The sequence below is a fragment of the Heptranchias perlo genome, chromosome 17 (assembly GCF_035084215.1).
Source record: "Heptranchias perlo isolate sHepPer1 chromosome 17, sHepPer1.hap1, whole genome shotgun sequence".
Classification (NCBI taxonomy): domain Eukaryota; kingdom Metazoa; phylum Chordata; class Chondrichthyes; order Hexanchiformes; family Hexanchidae; genus Heptranchias; species Heptranchias perlo.
Window position 1 is genome coordinate 6,616,731 of NC_090341.1, and position 18,031 is coordinate 6,634,761.

Sequence of the window (18,031 nt, forward strand, 5' to 3'; positions counted from 1 at the left end):
GTCTCAAAGTGCTTCACACGGTGAATTTGCTGAAGTATGGGCTCATATTCAGACTATTTCAGAAGAACTGGAAACCTAAGGGAAGTGATGCATTCCTCAATAAGGCTCTTTTATTACATTCAGTGCACCTTAGTGAGGTGCGAACTAGTGAGTAAATACAGCTGTTTCTACCCGATATAAACAGAGTACTTAAGACACTGTAACTGGCAACTTTGAAGTTGACATTAATGCAAATGGATAATGGTTATCACTTTTTGGCCAATTTAAGCGACTGCCCATTTTAAATGTGGACGTTTTAAGTGTTGGGGACTGTAAAGTGTAGGTGTTGTATAGACTTGCACTATGTCATCAAAATGGTGGAAATATCAAATGCAAGACCAGGCTCAAATGACTACAATATTTACAGATTGAACAGCACAATAAAGTACAGAAAACAGGCCATTACTGCAGTGTACGAGGCAATAGTCTCACACATACAAGATAAAGGTTCATTAAAACATCAAACTGGGATTGTCTTTCTTCACTAGAATATCTTTTTATTGATTTTTAAAAGGGCTCTCCAAAGCTCCACTGAATGGTTTCTTGGAAACTGTCTCCTTACACAACACAGTAAAGACGGAATGTTAATCTCAACACTCTCAACAGCCCAAAAGAGCCAATTTTGAAACCCATATTCTCTTTGATGTCAGATTGCATACCAAGCAAACAATATGTTAATACATAAGGAGAACATAATCTCGTCTAATATTAGTCTAAAATACAATATTATGAAAAACACAATAGAATACCAGTAGGGAATTATAGTATTATGAAAGACATTATAAAATATCAGTAAGGAATTTTGACACACATTGTTTGGACTTTAGGGATGATGGGCTGTTTTTCAAACTGGAGGGAAATATGCTGTGGTGTCCCCCAGGGGTCAGTGTTGGGACCACTGCTCTTTTTGATATATATAAATGACCTGGACTTGTGTATACAGGGTATAATTTCAAAGTTTGCAGATGACACTAAACTCGGAAATGTAGTAAACAGTGAGGAGGATAGTAATAGACTTCAGGAGTAAATACACAGATTGGTGAAATGGGCAGACATATGACAGATGAAATTTAATGCAGAGAAGTGTGAAGTGATTCATTTTGGTAGGAAGAATGAGGAGACGCAATATAAACTAAAGGGTACAATTTTAAAGGGGGTGCAGGAACAGAGAGATCTGGCGGTGTACGTACACAAGTCTTTGAAGATGGCAGGACAAGCTGAGAAGGCTGTTAAAAAGGCTTTATAAATAGAGGTATAGAGTACAAAAGCAAGGAAGTTGTGCTAAACCTTAAGAAGACACTGGTTAGGCCTCAGCTGGAGTACTGTGGTCAATTCCAGGCACCACACTTTAGGAAGAATATCAAGGCCTTAGAGAGGGTGCAGAGGATATTTACTAGAATGGTAGCAGGGATGAAGGACTTATGTTACGTGGAGAGACTAGAGAAACTGGGGTTGTTCTCTTTAGAGCAGAGAAGGTCAAGAGGAGATTTGATAGAGGTGTTCACAATCATGAACAGTTTTGATAGAGTAAACCAGGAGAAACTGTTTCCAGTGGCAGAAGCGTCAGTAACCAGAGGACACGAATTTAAGGTAATTAGCAAAAGAACCAGAGGCGACATGAGAAAAAAAATTTTTACACAGCGAGTTGTAATGATCTGGAATGCACTGCCTGAAAGGGCGGTGGAAGAAAATTCAATAATAACTTTCAAAAGGGAATTGGATAAATACTTGAAGGGGAAAATTTTTCAGGGCTATGGGGAAAGAGCAGGGGAATGGGACTATTTGGGTAGCCCTTTCAAAGAGCCAGCACAGGCAAAATGGGCCAAATGGCCTCCTTCTGTGCTGTATTATTCTACGATTCTATGAATCAAATAGCAAACATGCATGTTTGTGTATAAAGCGTCTCAAAAGGTTTATATTTCCAAGCAACAATGCATAAATTCCTACTTTATCACCATCAGCCTGACTCTGCTCCAGATCAAAGGATCAGCCTGCTGTTTCCTCAGATGGATTAAAGTCCGTTGTCCATTTTGAGTTTAAGAACAGAACAGAATTTGACACTTGTTTAACCATGACAAGATTTAAATTCTTGTCACAATCTGTCTGGGCTGCATGCACATCTTAACTAGCTACTATCCAAATCAGAAAAATCCCTCGTCTATGCTACAACTAAGGCTACTGAATCTGACTTATGAGATTGCAAGTTCAGAAAATGATTAAATGAGCTAAAACAGCTGATTGATTTTATTTATATCAGAATACAACACCAACTCAATCATACTAAAGGAATCATTTCCAATGGTTAATCAGTATGTATGTTAAGAGATTAAAAATAGAGGTTTGCAGCGATGCACTAAAATTGTCCAGAGGGCCAAGTATTATCAATAATCCAAATTTATGATGAAAAATATCAGCCCATGATGCATCTGTCTCAAATTTCAATGTAGCCATTTAAAGGTGTATTTCCGGATTGGTTAAGTTCAGATATAAATTTTTAACACGCCCTACTACGTTAAGTGGACATCTTACCCATGAACAAAACCCAAATTTTACTTCATAACTATAACCTCTCCGTCTTGGTATCATTCCAGCGAATCTTCACTGTACCCTTTCCATGGCTTTTTGTAAGTGCAGATAAGTACAAAATTAACAAACCTCAAACAAGATTGGAGATTAGAAGAGTTTGCCGCAGCACATAGTGGACATGTGAAATAGATTCCCAACAAAAACACACTAATTAATACATTCTTTAAAAAGGAGCTCGATAAATGTATTTTTAGGAGCAGTATTGAAGGTTATTTGGACAAGGACAAGCACTGATGAACAAATACTCAATGTAACACAAATGGTTCTCGTATTGCTGAGACTATGGAGGTGTCTTTGGAGGGAGCAACCAGTTAGGGTTGAATGGTATCAGTTATGAGGTTCAATACATATTCTGTTAGATTGCTTTTGAGATTCATGAAGATATTTAACAGATATTTCCCTCAGGAAAATTGCATGATAAGGTAGATTGTCTGTGGCTTTTGTACACAGTGGGTTTGATGGATTGATTAATCTTCTCTCGTTTCTTCCTTTTTGTCTTACATAGAATATACTTGCTGGTTTACACTTGGATGCACAGCTAATTTGAGGTATTCTCCAGGTAATTTACAAATATAATTACAAAGAGCAATTAAAAAAAGGACATCTCAAGGAATGGAGAAAGTCGAGGATACCATGTAGGAAATAAACAACTATTTACAATTTAGTAGGAAAGAGGGCAATGGTCTCATATATTCTTGTACAAAATGTTAAAAGAACAATGTAAATATTAATGTCTCAAGTAAATAAGACACCTCCATAGTCTCAGCAGTACGAGAGCCATAACATAAAACATAAAACATAACAGAAGCTACCTTAAATTCAGAAGAAAGCATCATTATGCAGTAATGACCATAAACATAATTGGTGTGTAAATGGCAATCAGTCTGAATTGTTATGTTGTTTTTGTTCTTGGCAAGAATGACCTTCTTCTACAGACCAATTTAATTTAGACACTCAGCTCACCTCATCATAATTTGACTAACAAATCTGTCCACCCTCACCTCAGGGAGTGGGAAAACTTTTTCTGGGCCACTGACTCAGAACATAAAACCTACTGGTCCTGAGTTTAAAGTCATAGATCCATTATGACAAAGACTGATTTCTTTCTGCCAGCTATTGGAACGTCTAACTTAAGCATTTTGTTTGTATTTTGCCTTTTTCGGCCCCTCACTACATCTTTTCTTTTTAAATGTTGTCCTTTCCTTTTTCTCAGCTTGAAGCCTGGTTGGCTGATTTACTGCTCTTTAGGCTCTCCCAGTGGCAGAAACTGGGTATTACTGCTGTGGAGAATAAAGACTTAGGGCACATGTAGTGTCTTCAGACAATTCTCACAGCATAGCTTGGCCAAGCTGGCTCCACAGGTCTCCTACAAACTTCTAACCTCTGAACATTCCCTTTCCTGCTGTCTCCAGTCCATCATTGGAGTCTGGGGTCAGGCTCTACTAGCGTCAGACACAAAAGATGGACTGGATGAACACTACATCAAGGAGACGGTAATGTCTCAGATAATAATATGGGCAACAGGCAATGCAGGCTGCCACTACAAAAGAACTAGGATACTGCGCAAAATCTGCATGCAAGGTTCATTATTAGACCCTTGAAAAATATTACCATTTGCAGGTTGCCACATAATGGGCATAATTTTAGCCCAGAGCTGGGAAGGTGGGTGTCGAAATGTGGACGGGAAACCTGGAAGAATAGGTTTCCTGGACGTCCTTATGATTTTGACGTAAGGATGTCTTTTTTTTGACGACTTCCCGCCCGACAGGCCAGCCTGATGGAGAAGCTGGTCTCAGTCGGATGGGAGAAGAGAAAGGAAGAGGTAAGTGTTCAGGTAAGTGTGAGATTGGATTGATGGAGGCGGGGGGCATGGGGGCATCGGCGGTCATGGGGACAATTAGGGGGGGGAGTAAGTCATCGGGGGGAGGGGTCAGTTATCCGGGGTCAGTCATGGGGGGGGGAGTGACTCGTCGGGGGGTGGGGGGATCAGTCAGATGTTGGGCTGGGTTTGCATGCCAGAAGTCAACTTCCTCTATTTTGTTTTGGGATTTTGTGTCTCCTGTGTCATGGATGATGTTCATGCTTTTCAGCGTTGTGAGCTGGATGCTAGTTAAACGATTCAACACATCATTTGGCACAATGAAATTATGGTGATTAAATAAACCATATTTCTTCTCTACACATTTCTCAAACAAGTGAAAGTACACATTGGATTCCTGAAAAGCAAGTCGCCTATTTCCACATGGACCATAGAATTCTCGAACATCTTTTGTTCTCAATATCAAGTCTGGATCTCCTTCCCCATCAAGAAGCTGCTTGCTGCATCCGTAACATTTCTTCGGCTTCTTTCTCAACAGGCAGAGCAGGACAACTTCAAACGTTTTTACCTGCTTTTCTGAAATATAAAGTAGGACATGATGTCAGTAACGCACACATTTAGCAAAGTAACTCACAGAAGTACATAGAGGTGACAACAGCACATTCGGCCCAACCAGTCCGTGTTGCCGATTACCCTCCACACAAGCAAATAGTTTAAATCACATTCACTCAACTCGTTCCCACATCCCTTCAACCCCTTTTCCTTAATCCACCTCTCCAATCTGATCTTGAATGTTGACAGTTTCTGCCTCAACCTCTAACCCTGAATTCCACAGCCTCAAAACTCTGTGTGAAGAAGTTTTCCCTGCCCTCTGTTCTAAATCTCTTATATTTAATCTTGTATCTATGGCCTCTCAACTACTGGAAACGGTCTGCTTCTATCTACCCTGTCCCATCCTTTCATAATTTAAAAAAAATTCTAATATAGCACCTTGTTATCTGAGTTGATCTAACAAAAAAAAAGACCCAACTTTTCAAGTCTTTCTTCATATTTGTATTTCCTCATACCAAGCATCCTAGTGAATCTGCATTGTACCCTCTCTAAAGCCTCTTATAGTGTGCAGCCGAAACAGCTCAAATGTATATTGTTTAAATAATTTTTACAACAATTATAAGGTATTGGTGAGACCGCACCTGGAATACTGCATACAGTTTTGGTGTCCATACTTAAGAAAAGACATACTTGCTCTCGAGGCAGTACAAAGAAGGTTCACTCGGTTAATCCCGGGGATGAGGGGGTGGACATATGAGGAGAGGTTGAGTAGATTGGGACTCTACTCATTGGAGTTCAGAAGAATGAGAGGCGATCTTATTGAAACATATAAGATTGTGAAGGGGCTTGATCGGGTGGATGCAGTAAGGATGTTCCCAAGGATGGGTGAAACTAGAACTAGGGGGCATAATCTTAGAATAAGGGGCTGCTCTTTCAAAACTGAGATGAGGAGAAACTTCTTCACTCAGAGGGTAGTAGGTCTGTGGAATTTGCTGCCCCAGGAAGCAGTGGAAGCTACATCATTAAATAAATTTAAAACAGAAATAGACAGTTTCCTAGAAGTAAAGGGAATTAGGGATTACGGGGAGCGGGCAGGAAATTGGACATGAATTTAGATTTGAGGTTAGGATCAGATCAGCCATGATGTTATTGAATGGCAGAGCAGGCTTGAGGGGCCGATTGGCCTACTCCTGCTCCTATTTCTTATGTTTAACATGTCCTAATTGGTTTCTACAAGTATAATATATTTTTGATCTCACTGGGTACAGTTATACAGACAGTTTTGTGATGTGAAGTAGTTTTAGGTGCACATCAATGAAAAGTGGCAGTCGGAGGCTATCTCACATTGGTTTGAGTTCCTACTGAGTGCAGTTTAACTCCAACCATATTGCGAGAGATACTCCATTTTGAACTGCCTTTAGGCAATGATATGGAGTCCTTGATCAGGCTCAGAAACTAAACATGGAATGGATCAATACACCTTGTCCATTGAGGCTGTAGGACACTCTGAAATGCCCCAGTTCTGTTTGCACAATGGGTGAAGGAGGGAATTATTTTTCCTGTACCCTTCCCCGCTTGAGAACATTAAATCCGTTAGCATTGGCCTTGAAGACCATGGGAATAAAGGGGCAGTGGCTGCATGGATACGAAATTGGCTAAGGGACAGAAAGCAAAGAGTAGTGGTAATGTTTCTTTTCCAGACTAGAGGGAAGTTTACAGTGGTGTCCCCCAGGGGTCGGTGTTGGGGCCACTGCTCTTTTTGATATATATCGATGACCTGGATTTGGGTATACAGGACATAATTTCAAAGTTTGCAGATGGCACGAAACTCGGAAATGTAGTACACAATGTGGAGGATAGTAACAGACTTCAAGAGGACATAGACAGACTGGTGAAATGGGCAGACATATGACAGATGAAATTTAATGCAGAGAAGTGTGAAGTGATTAATTTTGGTAGGAAGAATGAGAAGAGGCAATATAAACTAAATGGTACAATTTTAAAGGGGGTGCAGGAACAGAGAGGCCTGGGGGTGTACGTACACAAATCTTTGACGAAGGCAGGACAAGTTGAGAAGGCTGTTAAAAAGGCATACGGGATCCTTGGCTTTATTAACAGAGGCATAGAATACAAAAGCAAGGAAGTAATGCTAAACCTTTATAAAACACTGGTTAGGCCTCAGCTGGAATATTGTGACCAATTCTGGGCACCACACTTTAGGAAGGATGTCAAGGCCTTAGAGAGGGTGCAGAGGAGATTTACTAGAATGGTACCAGGGATGAAGGACTTCAGTCACATGGAGAGACTGGAGAAGCTGGGGTTGTTCTCCTCAGAGCGAAGAAGGTTAAGGGGGATTTGATAGAGGTGTTCAAAATCATGAACGGTTTTGATAGAGTAAATAAGGAGAAACTGTTTCCAGTGGCTGAAAGGTCAGTAACCAGAGGACACAGATTTATGGTAATTGGCAAAAGAACCAGAGGCGATATATGGGGAAAAATATTTACACAGCAAGTTGTGATGATCTGGAATGCACTGCCTGAAAGGGTGGTGGAAGCAGATTCAATAATAACTTTCAAAGGGAATTGGATAAATACTTGAAGGGAAAACATTTGCAGGCCTATGGGGAAAGAGCAGGGGAGTGGGTCTAACTGGATAGTTCTTTCAAAGAGCCGGCACAGGCATGATGGGCCGAATGGCCTCCTTCTGTGCTCTATCATTCTACGATCATGCCATTCCGTAGCGTCGTGCACTGAAGCATATCACCGTGCTGCTCATATGTGTCTTCACTTGGTGCAGCTCCATAGAGACTCAGGCTTAGATTCCTTTTGCACAGTAAGGTCTTGTGCTCACCAATTGGAACTTAAGGCCCAATAATATCTCACCTTAATATGTGAAATTTAGATTGGCATTTTGGTGTTGTGATAGATTTACAAAATGAGAGTCCATTGTGTGAGGCAGGCGTCAGTGTTTGTTCAAGGAAAGGTTGAAGAAATTCTGAAATAGGACAGCCATCTTACTTAATATTGCATGACTGAAAATAGGATTTCGTGTCAATAGTGATTCATGCTCAAGTTTTGAATAAAACTGCAATGGGATATCTGGAGAGTGATGGGAGTTCAAACTTTCCTCGACGCAACTTAAATATGATGTGCTGTTAATGAAATAAACACCGTGTCCATGGGATTCATTGACCATAATGCACGGAGAAGAACAAGTGGAAGAGGACCAATGCCTCAAATTGAAAATTCTCATTCTCGTGTTTAAATCCCGTCATGGCCTTGCCTCTTTTCCAGCCCTGCAACCCACCCCTCGAACTCTCCGCTCCTCTGACTCTAGCCTCTTGTACATCCCCCCCCTCCCTTTGTCCCACCATTAGTACCAGTGCTTTCAGACACCAAGGCCCCATACTCTGAAATTCCCTCCCTAAACCCCTCCACCTCTCCTCCATTAAGCCCCTCCTTAAAACCCACCTCTTTGACCAAGCTTGTGGATACCTCCCACCTAATATCTCCTTCTTTGTCTTGGCTCTGTGAAGCACCTTGGGACATTTTTCTACATTAAAGGCGCTACATAAATGCAAGTTATTGCTGCTATTTCTGTTACATTCAGGTAACCAAGTTTTTAATTGTAAGAATAAACCGACACGCTCGTGTTCTAGTTTTTGCTTTTTTTTTTAAAAGAGCTGCCACTGTTCAGTCGTTTCCCTATCTCAAAGAAGCAGTCACCAGATTGTTAACTGTATTTAAATAACTGTCATAAGAAACTAATCCTGTTCCATAGTTGGTCATTCATTCAGTTGCTATTTGCGGGACCTTGACGAGCACAAATTGCCTGCCCCGTTTGCCTACATAATAATAGTGACTGCACTTTAAGAAACACTAAGAGCGCTAAATTGGGCTGTGTAGCGCCCGTTGTTTCGGCGCTACACGGCCTCTCCAACATCCAAGATGGCGTCTTGGCTGCGCACGCACGTTTCCTGCGCTGACGTGCGCTGGACGCCATCTTAGTATAGGAGTTAGCGCATGCACAAATACCGAAAGCCAGAAGCATGTAAAGTGAGGAGAAAATGCATACAACCAGTGTGCAACTCTGATTTAAAGTGATCGATACCATTTTGGGACCTAACGCTCAACTCAACGCACAGTCTTAACCCCGACCATCTGAACGTGTCTTAGAGTGCCTGGAGGACCCCCCACCAGCAGGGACCATGCAGGATTTACAGGTTCATGGCTGGATTATTGCTTCTGGCTGCCGAGACATTTGTAACTGTTTTTGGAGGTCTCCTACACTTGAATACTAGGACGCGGGGACATAGCCTAACATTTAGAGCCAGGAGGTGCAGGAGTGAAGTTAGGAAATGCTTCTACACGCAAAGGGTGGGAGAAGTTTGGAACGCTGTTCTGCAAACGGCAGTTGATGCTAGCTCAATTGTGAATTCTAAATCTGAGATTGACAGATTTCTGTGAACCAAGGGTATTAAGGGATATGGGGCTAAGGCGGGTATATGGAGTTAGGTCACAGGTCAACCATGATCTCATTGAATGGCGGAACAGGCTTGAGGGGCTAAATGCCACTGCCACTTGCTGCTTCCTGATAGGTACCAGCTTCTCCTGCAAGAAAACGGGACATGTGTCTGGGTGATGTGCCAGTCATGGTTGAATAGCTGCCAGTGTGTGTGGCCTGTGAGTTGTGGATGGGCGGCTTGCAACAGTGGTAATGTGTAAGGATGAGAGGAAGCATCTGATTGGAAGAGTTGAGTAACGATGGAAAGAGTTTGTTGGTACGTGGGTGATGGGGGGTGTAGTGTGTGGAGCAGTGGATGCGGCTAGTGGTGTAGTTGGTAGGAGACGCCACTTGACAGTTGACCTCACTCATTTTGACCTCTCGTGTCAAAACATTGAACTTCTTCCTGCACTGCATCCATGTTCATGATGCTGTGCACCTGACATTGACTTCGTCCCCCGCTGCCTCCCACTGCCTTTTGGGTATATGTCTGGAGGGCCTCTTGCCCCCACACCCCCTGCCGTGGATATAGGATGTCCCTCCTACTGTCCACCTCTTGCACCAAGGTCTCTAGTAAATCAGCAGAGAACCTTGGTGCACACACTCTCGCAGGCCTGGTACAAACTCAGATCGGCAGATTGGTGAGGTCTGGCGTGCAGATTGGAGGATCTGGGATTTAATAGTGCGCAACCTTTATTCAACGTTTTAACATGTCTCATCAGTTTGTAAACATAGGGATGGGAGCTGCATCTGTATTTTGCATGTGCGATGTCTGATCTCCGTTCAGACTCCGTGCAGACAGCAGACTGTTACTTTCAGCAAATAACAGGTATCAGCTACCTTTAAGAGATTTTTAAGAGACAGCCTGCCTTTAAGAGATTGGGGCTCCCCCGAATTGCATTGAATCCTCGTGTCAACGCTGATTCGTAACGCTGCTTGAAGGTAAGTCCTCAGGCCTCACGAAAATCTCGTTCTGCCTGCGCAGGGGCCATTGGGTGCAGGGTAATAACGGATCGCGTTACCCCCGCCCAATAATAGGCCCTATCCAATTTTCTTTCCCCCTAAGTTCTTTCCCCTATCTCTGTTGAAAAAAAGACAAGCCGTGCCATAAAACCCCTAATCTGCTTCCTCAACATGATATCAATCCTTGTAAAGGTGTCAATTGGCCCTGAATCAGCTATCTTCTCCGGGAGTCTGTTCCACATGTCTGCTATCCTGTGAGCAATTGTAAACAATTTTACAACACCAAGTTATAGTCCAGCAATTTTATTTTAAATTCACAAGCTTTCGGAGATTTTCTCCTTCCTCCGAAAGCTTGTGAATTTAAAATAAAATTGCTGGACTATAACTTGGTGTTGTAAAATTGTTTACAATTGTCAACCCCAGTCCATCACCGGCATCTCCACATCCTGTGAGCAAGAAGGAGTTCCCAATTTCTAAAATGAATACACAGGATGCACTGCAGCAACTCGCCAAGGCTTCTTCGACAGCACCTCCCAAACCCGCGACCTCTACCACCTAGAAGGACAAGAGCAGCAGGCACATGGGAACAACACCACCTCCCCTCCAAGTCACACACCATCCCGACTTGGAAATATATCGGCCGTTCCTTCATCGTCGCTGGGTCAAAATCCTGGAACTCCCTTCCTGACAGCACTGTGGGAGAACCTTCACCACACAGGCTGCAGCGGTTCAAGAAGGCGGCTCACCACCACCTTCTCAAGGTCAGTTAGGGATGGGCAATAAATGCTGGCCTCGCCAGCGACACCCACATCCCATGAACGAATAAAAGAAAAATAACAGCAGCAATTTCATTCCCAGAGGAGCTAAAACCGTGACACATATGAAAAGTAAGCTTACCTGCCCTTGCAGCTTTCGGCTCCCGTTCTGTTTCTTGTTCGCTTTTGGAGCTCTTATTGGTAACTGGTGCGACTGTAATAAAGCAAAATGTCCTCTAAATGTACTTGTAATTAACGATACACACACGACGGGATCGAGGATGTTCAATACTACAATGGCCATTGCTTCGGAGCTTTTCTTTCTCTTTGCTCCTCAACTCCAATGCACGATCCGACACAACTTTCCTCCATCTCATCCTCACTATGTTAAAATCCATGCTCATTGAAGTCGATATTAACCCCTTCCCTCCCCCGCACCCCCTCCCACAATGGGCGGGGTGTTTGTTAAAAATTAAAAATCAGGGAACACATCCCCAGCCCGCCAAGTACGCGCCCGTTGCTGTTTTTACGGCAGTGGGTTTCGAGCCGTCGTGGAGAGGTGGGACACTTCATTTTAATCGCTTAAATCAGGCTCCCACAGTGCAGTTGGTCTTGGGAAACCCGGCAGCGAAATGGAGACGGGAACTGCCGGCTCTGGAAGATAAGTGCTTTTCGTAGCACTCCTTGTGCGCCAGAATACTACCCCCCAGCCCCTTGAGCAAACCTTTGGCCTCCTTTCTGCTGTTCGCAGCCAAGATCGCCGACTCCCCCCCCGACCCCCGATCTCCGGCCTGCCCCGCGATCCGACCCCTCCTCTTCCTCTCCCCACCCCCCACCCCTGCCGAATTGCTTCCTTAATGCTCTCCTGTATCTCAGGCAAGGCTGGCATCATTGTCACACAAGACCAGCAAAGAGGCTTCACTACTGGCTTCAGCTCATCAACTTTTGATTTGGTGCCTGATATCCTATAAATGCCGGCACACTTCATGCCATAATTCTCCACGTAGTCAATGCACTCTCGAGAAACTGCTGGCCACTGGATCCCATCATACAGTCTAGCCTCAGCCAGTGGACCACCAAAGATAGGCCTGAGGGAAGAAAGAAGAAATCCACCCTGAACTGCTTCCTTGCCTGAAGCAGGCTTCTTCTTTTTCTCTGTCCACTGCTTAACAACCCCTGTAGCTGTTATATCTTTGGACTTTTTCTCCTTGAATTCCTCCCTCGTGTACTCCCTTTGTCGCAGGTATCTGTAAACGTGGAACACTCCACTGCCCGCACAGGCACTCGATCCCGTAACATAATGAACAAATTCTGGTGGTAGCCATGGAGCCCATTCCTTGGGTCTCTCAGAGACCGGAACTTGTTACTCGGGGTTTCTCATTAACCTTCGTTCTCTGCTCCTCATCAGTTTTTTCAATCTCTTCCTGCTTTGTCATTTCAAGATCGGCTTTGCCTTCATGCAGACTTACTCTCGCCTACTGCCACCTCTGTCGGACTGACTTCGATGGCCCCTTCACTACGTACAACCTCAGTCACTCCCACTGCTGGAGTGATTTCAATGGTCTCTCTGCATCCAGCAACTTGCCCTACTCCCATCTTCTCAGCCACCTCTGCAAGAGCGGCTTCCATGGTCTCCTCACATTCCGTCTGAACCTTTTCCATACCGCTTGCTCGAGTTGCTTCAGCAGGCTCTTCACATGTAGCCTCTGGCTTTTCATCCAGGTTCTCCGTCACTTTCACCATGGGTTTGGATATTCTCAGTGATCTCTACAAGCATCTTACTCCACTGGGCTCAGTCTCCGGTTTCTCTTCCCCCTGACCGACTTCCTGGGGCACTTCTTCATCCTCCTCAGAAGTTACTGAGACCACAGCACATTCTTCATCATCCTCAGAAGTTACTGAGACTACAGCACATTCTTCATCTTCCTCAGAAGGGACTGAGACCACAGCACATTCTTCATCATCCTCAGAAGGGACTGAGACTACAGCACATTCTTCATCTTCCTCAGAAGGGACTGAGACCACAGCACATTCTTCATCATCCTCAGAAGTTACTGAGACTACAGCACATTCTTCATCTTCCTCAGAAGGGACTGAGACCACAGCACATTCTTCATCATCCTCAGAAGTTACTGAGACCACAGCACATTCTTCATCATCCTCAGAAGTTACTGAGACTACAGCACATTCTTCATCTTCCTCAGAAGGGACTGAGACCACAGCACATTCTTCATCATCCTCAGAAGTTACTGAGACTACAGCACATTCTTCATCTTCCTCAGAAGGGACTGAGACCACAGCACATTCTTCATCATCCTCAGAAGTTACTGAGACCACAGCACATTCTTCATCATCCTCAGAAGGGACTGAGACCACAGCACATTCTTCATCCTGCTCAGAAGGTACTGAGACCACAGCAAGTTCTTCATCCTGCTCAGAAGGTACTGAGACCACAGCACATTCTTCATCCTCCTCAGAAGGTACTGAGACCACAGCAAGTTCTTCATCCTGCTCAGAAGGTACTGAGACCACAGCACATTCTTCATCCTCCTCAGAAGGTACTGAGACCACAGCACATTCTTCATCATCCTCAGAAGTTACTGAGACCACAGCACATTCTTCATCCTGCTCAGAAGTTACTGAGACCACAGCACATTCTTCAACTTTTGTTGCTTCAGATTCAGAAATTGGGCTGATATCAGATTCCTGCTGAGCTTCTGAATTCTGCTCTGCTGAAAGCTCCAGACCATTAGTCAACTTCAGTTCTTCAGGTTGTGCAATGGGTGAATCTGTCCCAGGTTCAAGTGCAGGTTCAGACTCTTGACCGGGTGCATCTGCTTGTCCTGGGATAACAACATTACTTTCCTTTGAGATAGATTTATCTGCAACTTTCTCCTTTGCCGCGCAATTCTCGTTCACCTCAACTTTTTTTGCTTGCGTGACTTTCCCCATTAATGCCCGTTGGCCAATCCGAATCCTTCTTGTTTGACCCGTCGATGCCATTTTCCTCCTCTTTACTTGGCCACGAGGTCTCAGATTCTGGTTTCTTCATTTTCTGCTTGGTCCTCTCGGGAGCCAAAAAGACGTTTTCCTCGTCGATTTTGTGACTGTCCAACTCGGGCCCTGCAGCTATCTTGCCGTTCACCAACTGCAACCCTTCAACCTTCTCGGGTTCTTGCTTCACTGCCTCATCTTCCACTTTCGCCCAGATGATCTGATTCATTTCAGGTTGGAGACACTGAATCTTGTTAATCCACTCCCGTTGTTCCAATGTGGACAGCATGAATGCTCTCAGCATTTCCTCCATGTTGGCGGGTCTTGGCTTTCTCAAGAGTGCCAGGATCTCCACTGCACCAGCCAATGCCGGCCCAGGACCCAGCGTTCAATTAGAAAGTAGACTACATCTCCAAACAATTGTGGTTTATTCACTCACATTGGGGTCGGTTTTGAAATGGTGGCGGATCAGCAGCGGGGGAGGGGGGGGGCCTGAAGGTGCGCGTGGCAAACCCGCCTAAATAAAACTTACCGTGTCCGATGCGATCGCACGGTGATTGCTGATGATTAACGTACTCTCTGGGTCTCGCGCCCGGCAGCCAGCCTGATTGACAGGAGCTGCAACGCGAGGTGGGGGGAGCGAGAAAGAGAGAGAGCGAGATGTCATCTGGCTCTGGGATGGAAGATTGGGGGGGGGGGAGGGGAAGATCAGGGAGGGGAGAGGGGAAGATCAGGGTGGGAGAGGGGAAGATCGGGGGGAGGGGGAAGATCGGGGGGGGGGAGAGGGGAAGATCGGAGGGAGGGGGAAGATCGAGGGGGAGAGGGGAAGATCAGGGGGGGGAGAGGGGAAGATCGGAGGGAGGGGGAAGATCGAGGGGGAGAGGGGAAGATCGGGGGGGGGAGAGGGGAAGATCGGAGGGAGGGGGAAGATCGAGGGGGAGAGGGGAAGATCAGGGGGGGAAGAGGGGAAGATCGGAGGGGGGAGGGCGAACATCGTGGGGAGAGGGGGAAGATCAGGGGGGTGGAGATGGGAAGATCAGGGGGGTGGAGAGTGGAACATCGGGAGAACATGGGGGGTGGTGAAGAGGGGGACATCGGAGAGCGAGACATCGGACATCAGAGCAGGGTGGAAACGTAGATTGATTTTGTGTTTTAACTTCCTTCTATGGTTTTTGATGTATTTTATTCTGTTTCTTTTTCCCTGATCCGGCCCTTAACCAGGCGTGAATCAGAAGTGTTGGACAAGCCGCCCAGGTAAGTTAAAAATCGTTATAATCATTTAATCTGTCACAAGTAAAGTGCCGTAAGTACCTGAGGTACATTTGGCTCTTTAACTGTCATCCCGCCAGCTTTAATTGCCGGTGGTACTTCCGGTTTCGAGTCGCCCGCACGCAGACTCGAAATTCAGCGGGTTGGAGCCGGCTTCCAAACCCAAATGGGATTTCCCCAATTTTCGGAGACCCCCGCCCCCAATGCACCCGCAATATCCCCCTAAGATTTAGCCCATTGTATCTTTACTTACAGCAATGAACAAGGCAGTGATAGGCATTACTTTCCAGCCTACTGCTCATCCCTCTCCGATTTCCACCCATCTCCGAGCTTCCCCCCCTCTCCGAGCTCGGTCCCCCCCCCCCCCGATTTTACCCCCCTCCTCTCCAAGCTTCCCCCTCCATCTCCGAGCTCCCCCCTCCTCCCCAAGCTCCTCGCCCCGAGCTTTCCCCCCCTTCTGCCCCGAGCTTTCCCAGGATACTTAGAAAATATCAACGGGATTAGACAAAGTCAACATAGATTTATGAAAGGGAAATCATGTTTGACAAACCTACTGGAGTTTTTTATGGATTTAACTGGTAGAATAGATAAGGGAGAACCAGTGGATGTGGTTTATTTGGATTTTCAGAAGGCCTTTGATTAAGTCCCACATAAGAGGTTAGTGTGCAAAATTGAAGCACATGGGATTGGGGGGAATATACTGGCATGGATTGAGAATTGGTTAACAGACAGGAAACAGAGAGTAGGAATAAATGGGTCTTTTTCGGGGTGGCAGGCAGTGATTAGTGGGGTACCACAGGGATCAGTGCTTGGGCCCCAGCTATTCACAATATATATCAATGATTTGGATGAGGGAACCAAATGTAATATTTCCAAGTTTGCAGATGACACAAAACTAGGTGGGATCGTGAGTTGTGATAGATTGGGAAATGTTGATGTACAAAGGGACCTGGGTGTCCTTGTACACCAGTCACTGAAAGCAAACATGCAGGTGCAGCAAGCAGTTAGGAAGGCAAATGGTATGTTGGCCTTCATTGCAAGAGGATTTGAGTAGAGGAGCAAGAATGTCTTACTGCAGCTATACAGGGCCTTGATGAGACCACACCTGGAATATTGTGTGCAGTTTTGGTCTCCTTATCTAAGAAAGGATATACTTACCATAGAGGGAGTGCAGCGAAGGTTCACCAGACTGATTCCTGGGATGGCAGGACTGTCGTATGAGGAGAGAGTGGGTCGACTCGGCCTGTATTCACTAGAGTTTAGAAGAATGAGAGGGGATCTCATTGAAACATATAAAATTGTGACAGGGCTAGACAGACTGTATGCAGGGAGGATGTTTCCCCTGGGTGGGGGGTCCAGAACGAGGGGTCACAGTCTCAGGATGCGGAGTAGGACATTTAGGACAGAGATGAGGAGAAATTTCTTCACTTAGAGGGTGGTGAACCTGTGGAATTCTCTACCCCAGAAGGCTGTGGAGGCCAAGTCACTGAATATATTTAAGAAGGAGCTAGATAGATTTCTAGACACAAAAGGCATCAAGGGGTATGGGGAGAGAGCGGGAATATGGTATTGAGATAGAGGATCAGCCATGATCATATTGAATGGCGGAGCTGGCTCGAAGGGCCGAATGGCCTACTCCTGCTCCTACTTTCTATGTTTCTATGTTTCCTCCTCTCCTCTCCTCCGAGCTTCCCCCTCTTCCTCCTCTCCTCCGATTCATCCCCCCCCTCCAAACGAACCACTTGCCAGCCTTTTAGTCTTACAGACTGGGAATCGTTAAAGGCAATTAAAGTCAACAATTTCTTAAAGCCATGCCGCCTTTTACATAACTTCTCAAAATGGTATCCCTATCTCGGATACAGAGCTCTCAACATCCTAAGCCTTACATATCGACCCTCTCTCACTCTGTTACATCTAGGTAATAAAGCAATCTGATTGAAGGCTATTCTAACAGAATCAAGCCTAATACATGTCTGGTTATTTATTGTGCTATATATGATACTTACCTTTAAATGCATCAATTTCAGGATTAAGAAACTCCCACAAATCAGTACTGACATTTGCCTTCTTTAGAAGACCAATGAGATTCTTCCTTGTAGGATTATATTTTTCTTGTTTTTTCCAAACCATCAATATTTCCAATGCTCTGTCTTTGAGATCAGTTAAATCCAATTCCAATTGTTCGACAACATTCTCACTCATTCCCATGCCTTCTGTTGCTAGATTCTTCCACTTAGGGCCTAGATTTCTTGCTAATCTTTTGAGCTGTTGGATCGTCACTATCCTGTCCAAATCTGAAACAGAACCAACATCAATTCATCAAACGCTTGAGCAAGTAACACAAACAAGATGGTAGCAACTAAAATGGTCTTTGTATGTACCTGCAGATGTCAACACAGGTACCGTTACAGACTCAAAAAAGAGTTTTTGAAATGGTTAACAATTCGATAAAGGACATCTTGCTAACTATCTGAAATACAGGTAACTCGCTGTCACACAGAACAACATTACATCCAGTATGTTTACACATATAACTGCCTATGAGGAGTGA

At 44.7% G+C, this 18,031-nt stretch overlaps 1 protein-coding gene across 1 annotated transcript in view; it reads right to left on the reverse strand.

Annotated features, from left to right (window-relative positions):
- Positions 1-519: 519 nt before the first annotated feature.
- The window catches only part of LOC137334009 (uncharacterized), a 38,007-nt gene continuing 20,495 nt past the window's right edge, over positions 520-18,031 (reverse strand). Inside the window, exons 4-6 of the mRNA XM_067998410.1 lie at positions 17,487-17,774; positions 11,360-11,431; positions 520-5,020 (exon numbers count right to left, since the gene is read on the reverse strand). Coding sequence (XP_067854511.1) covers positions 4,560-5,020; positions 11,360-11,431; positions 17,487-17,774 — 821 coding nt within the window. The 3' untranslated portion in view covers positions 520-4,559. The remainder of the gene's footprint in view (positions 5,021-11,359; positions 11,432-17,486; positions 17,775-18,031) is intronic.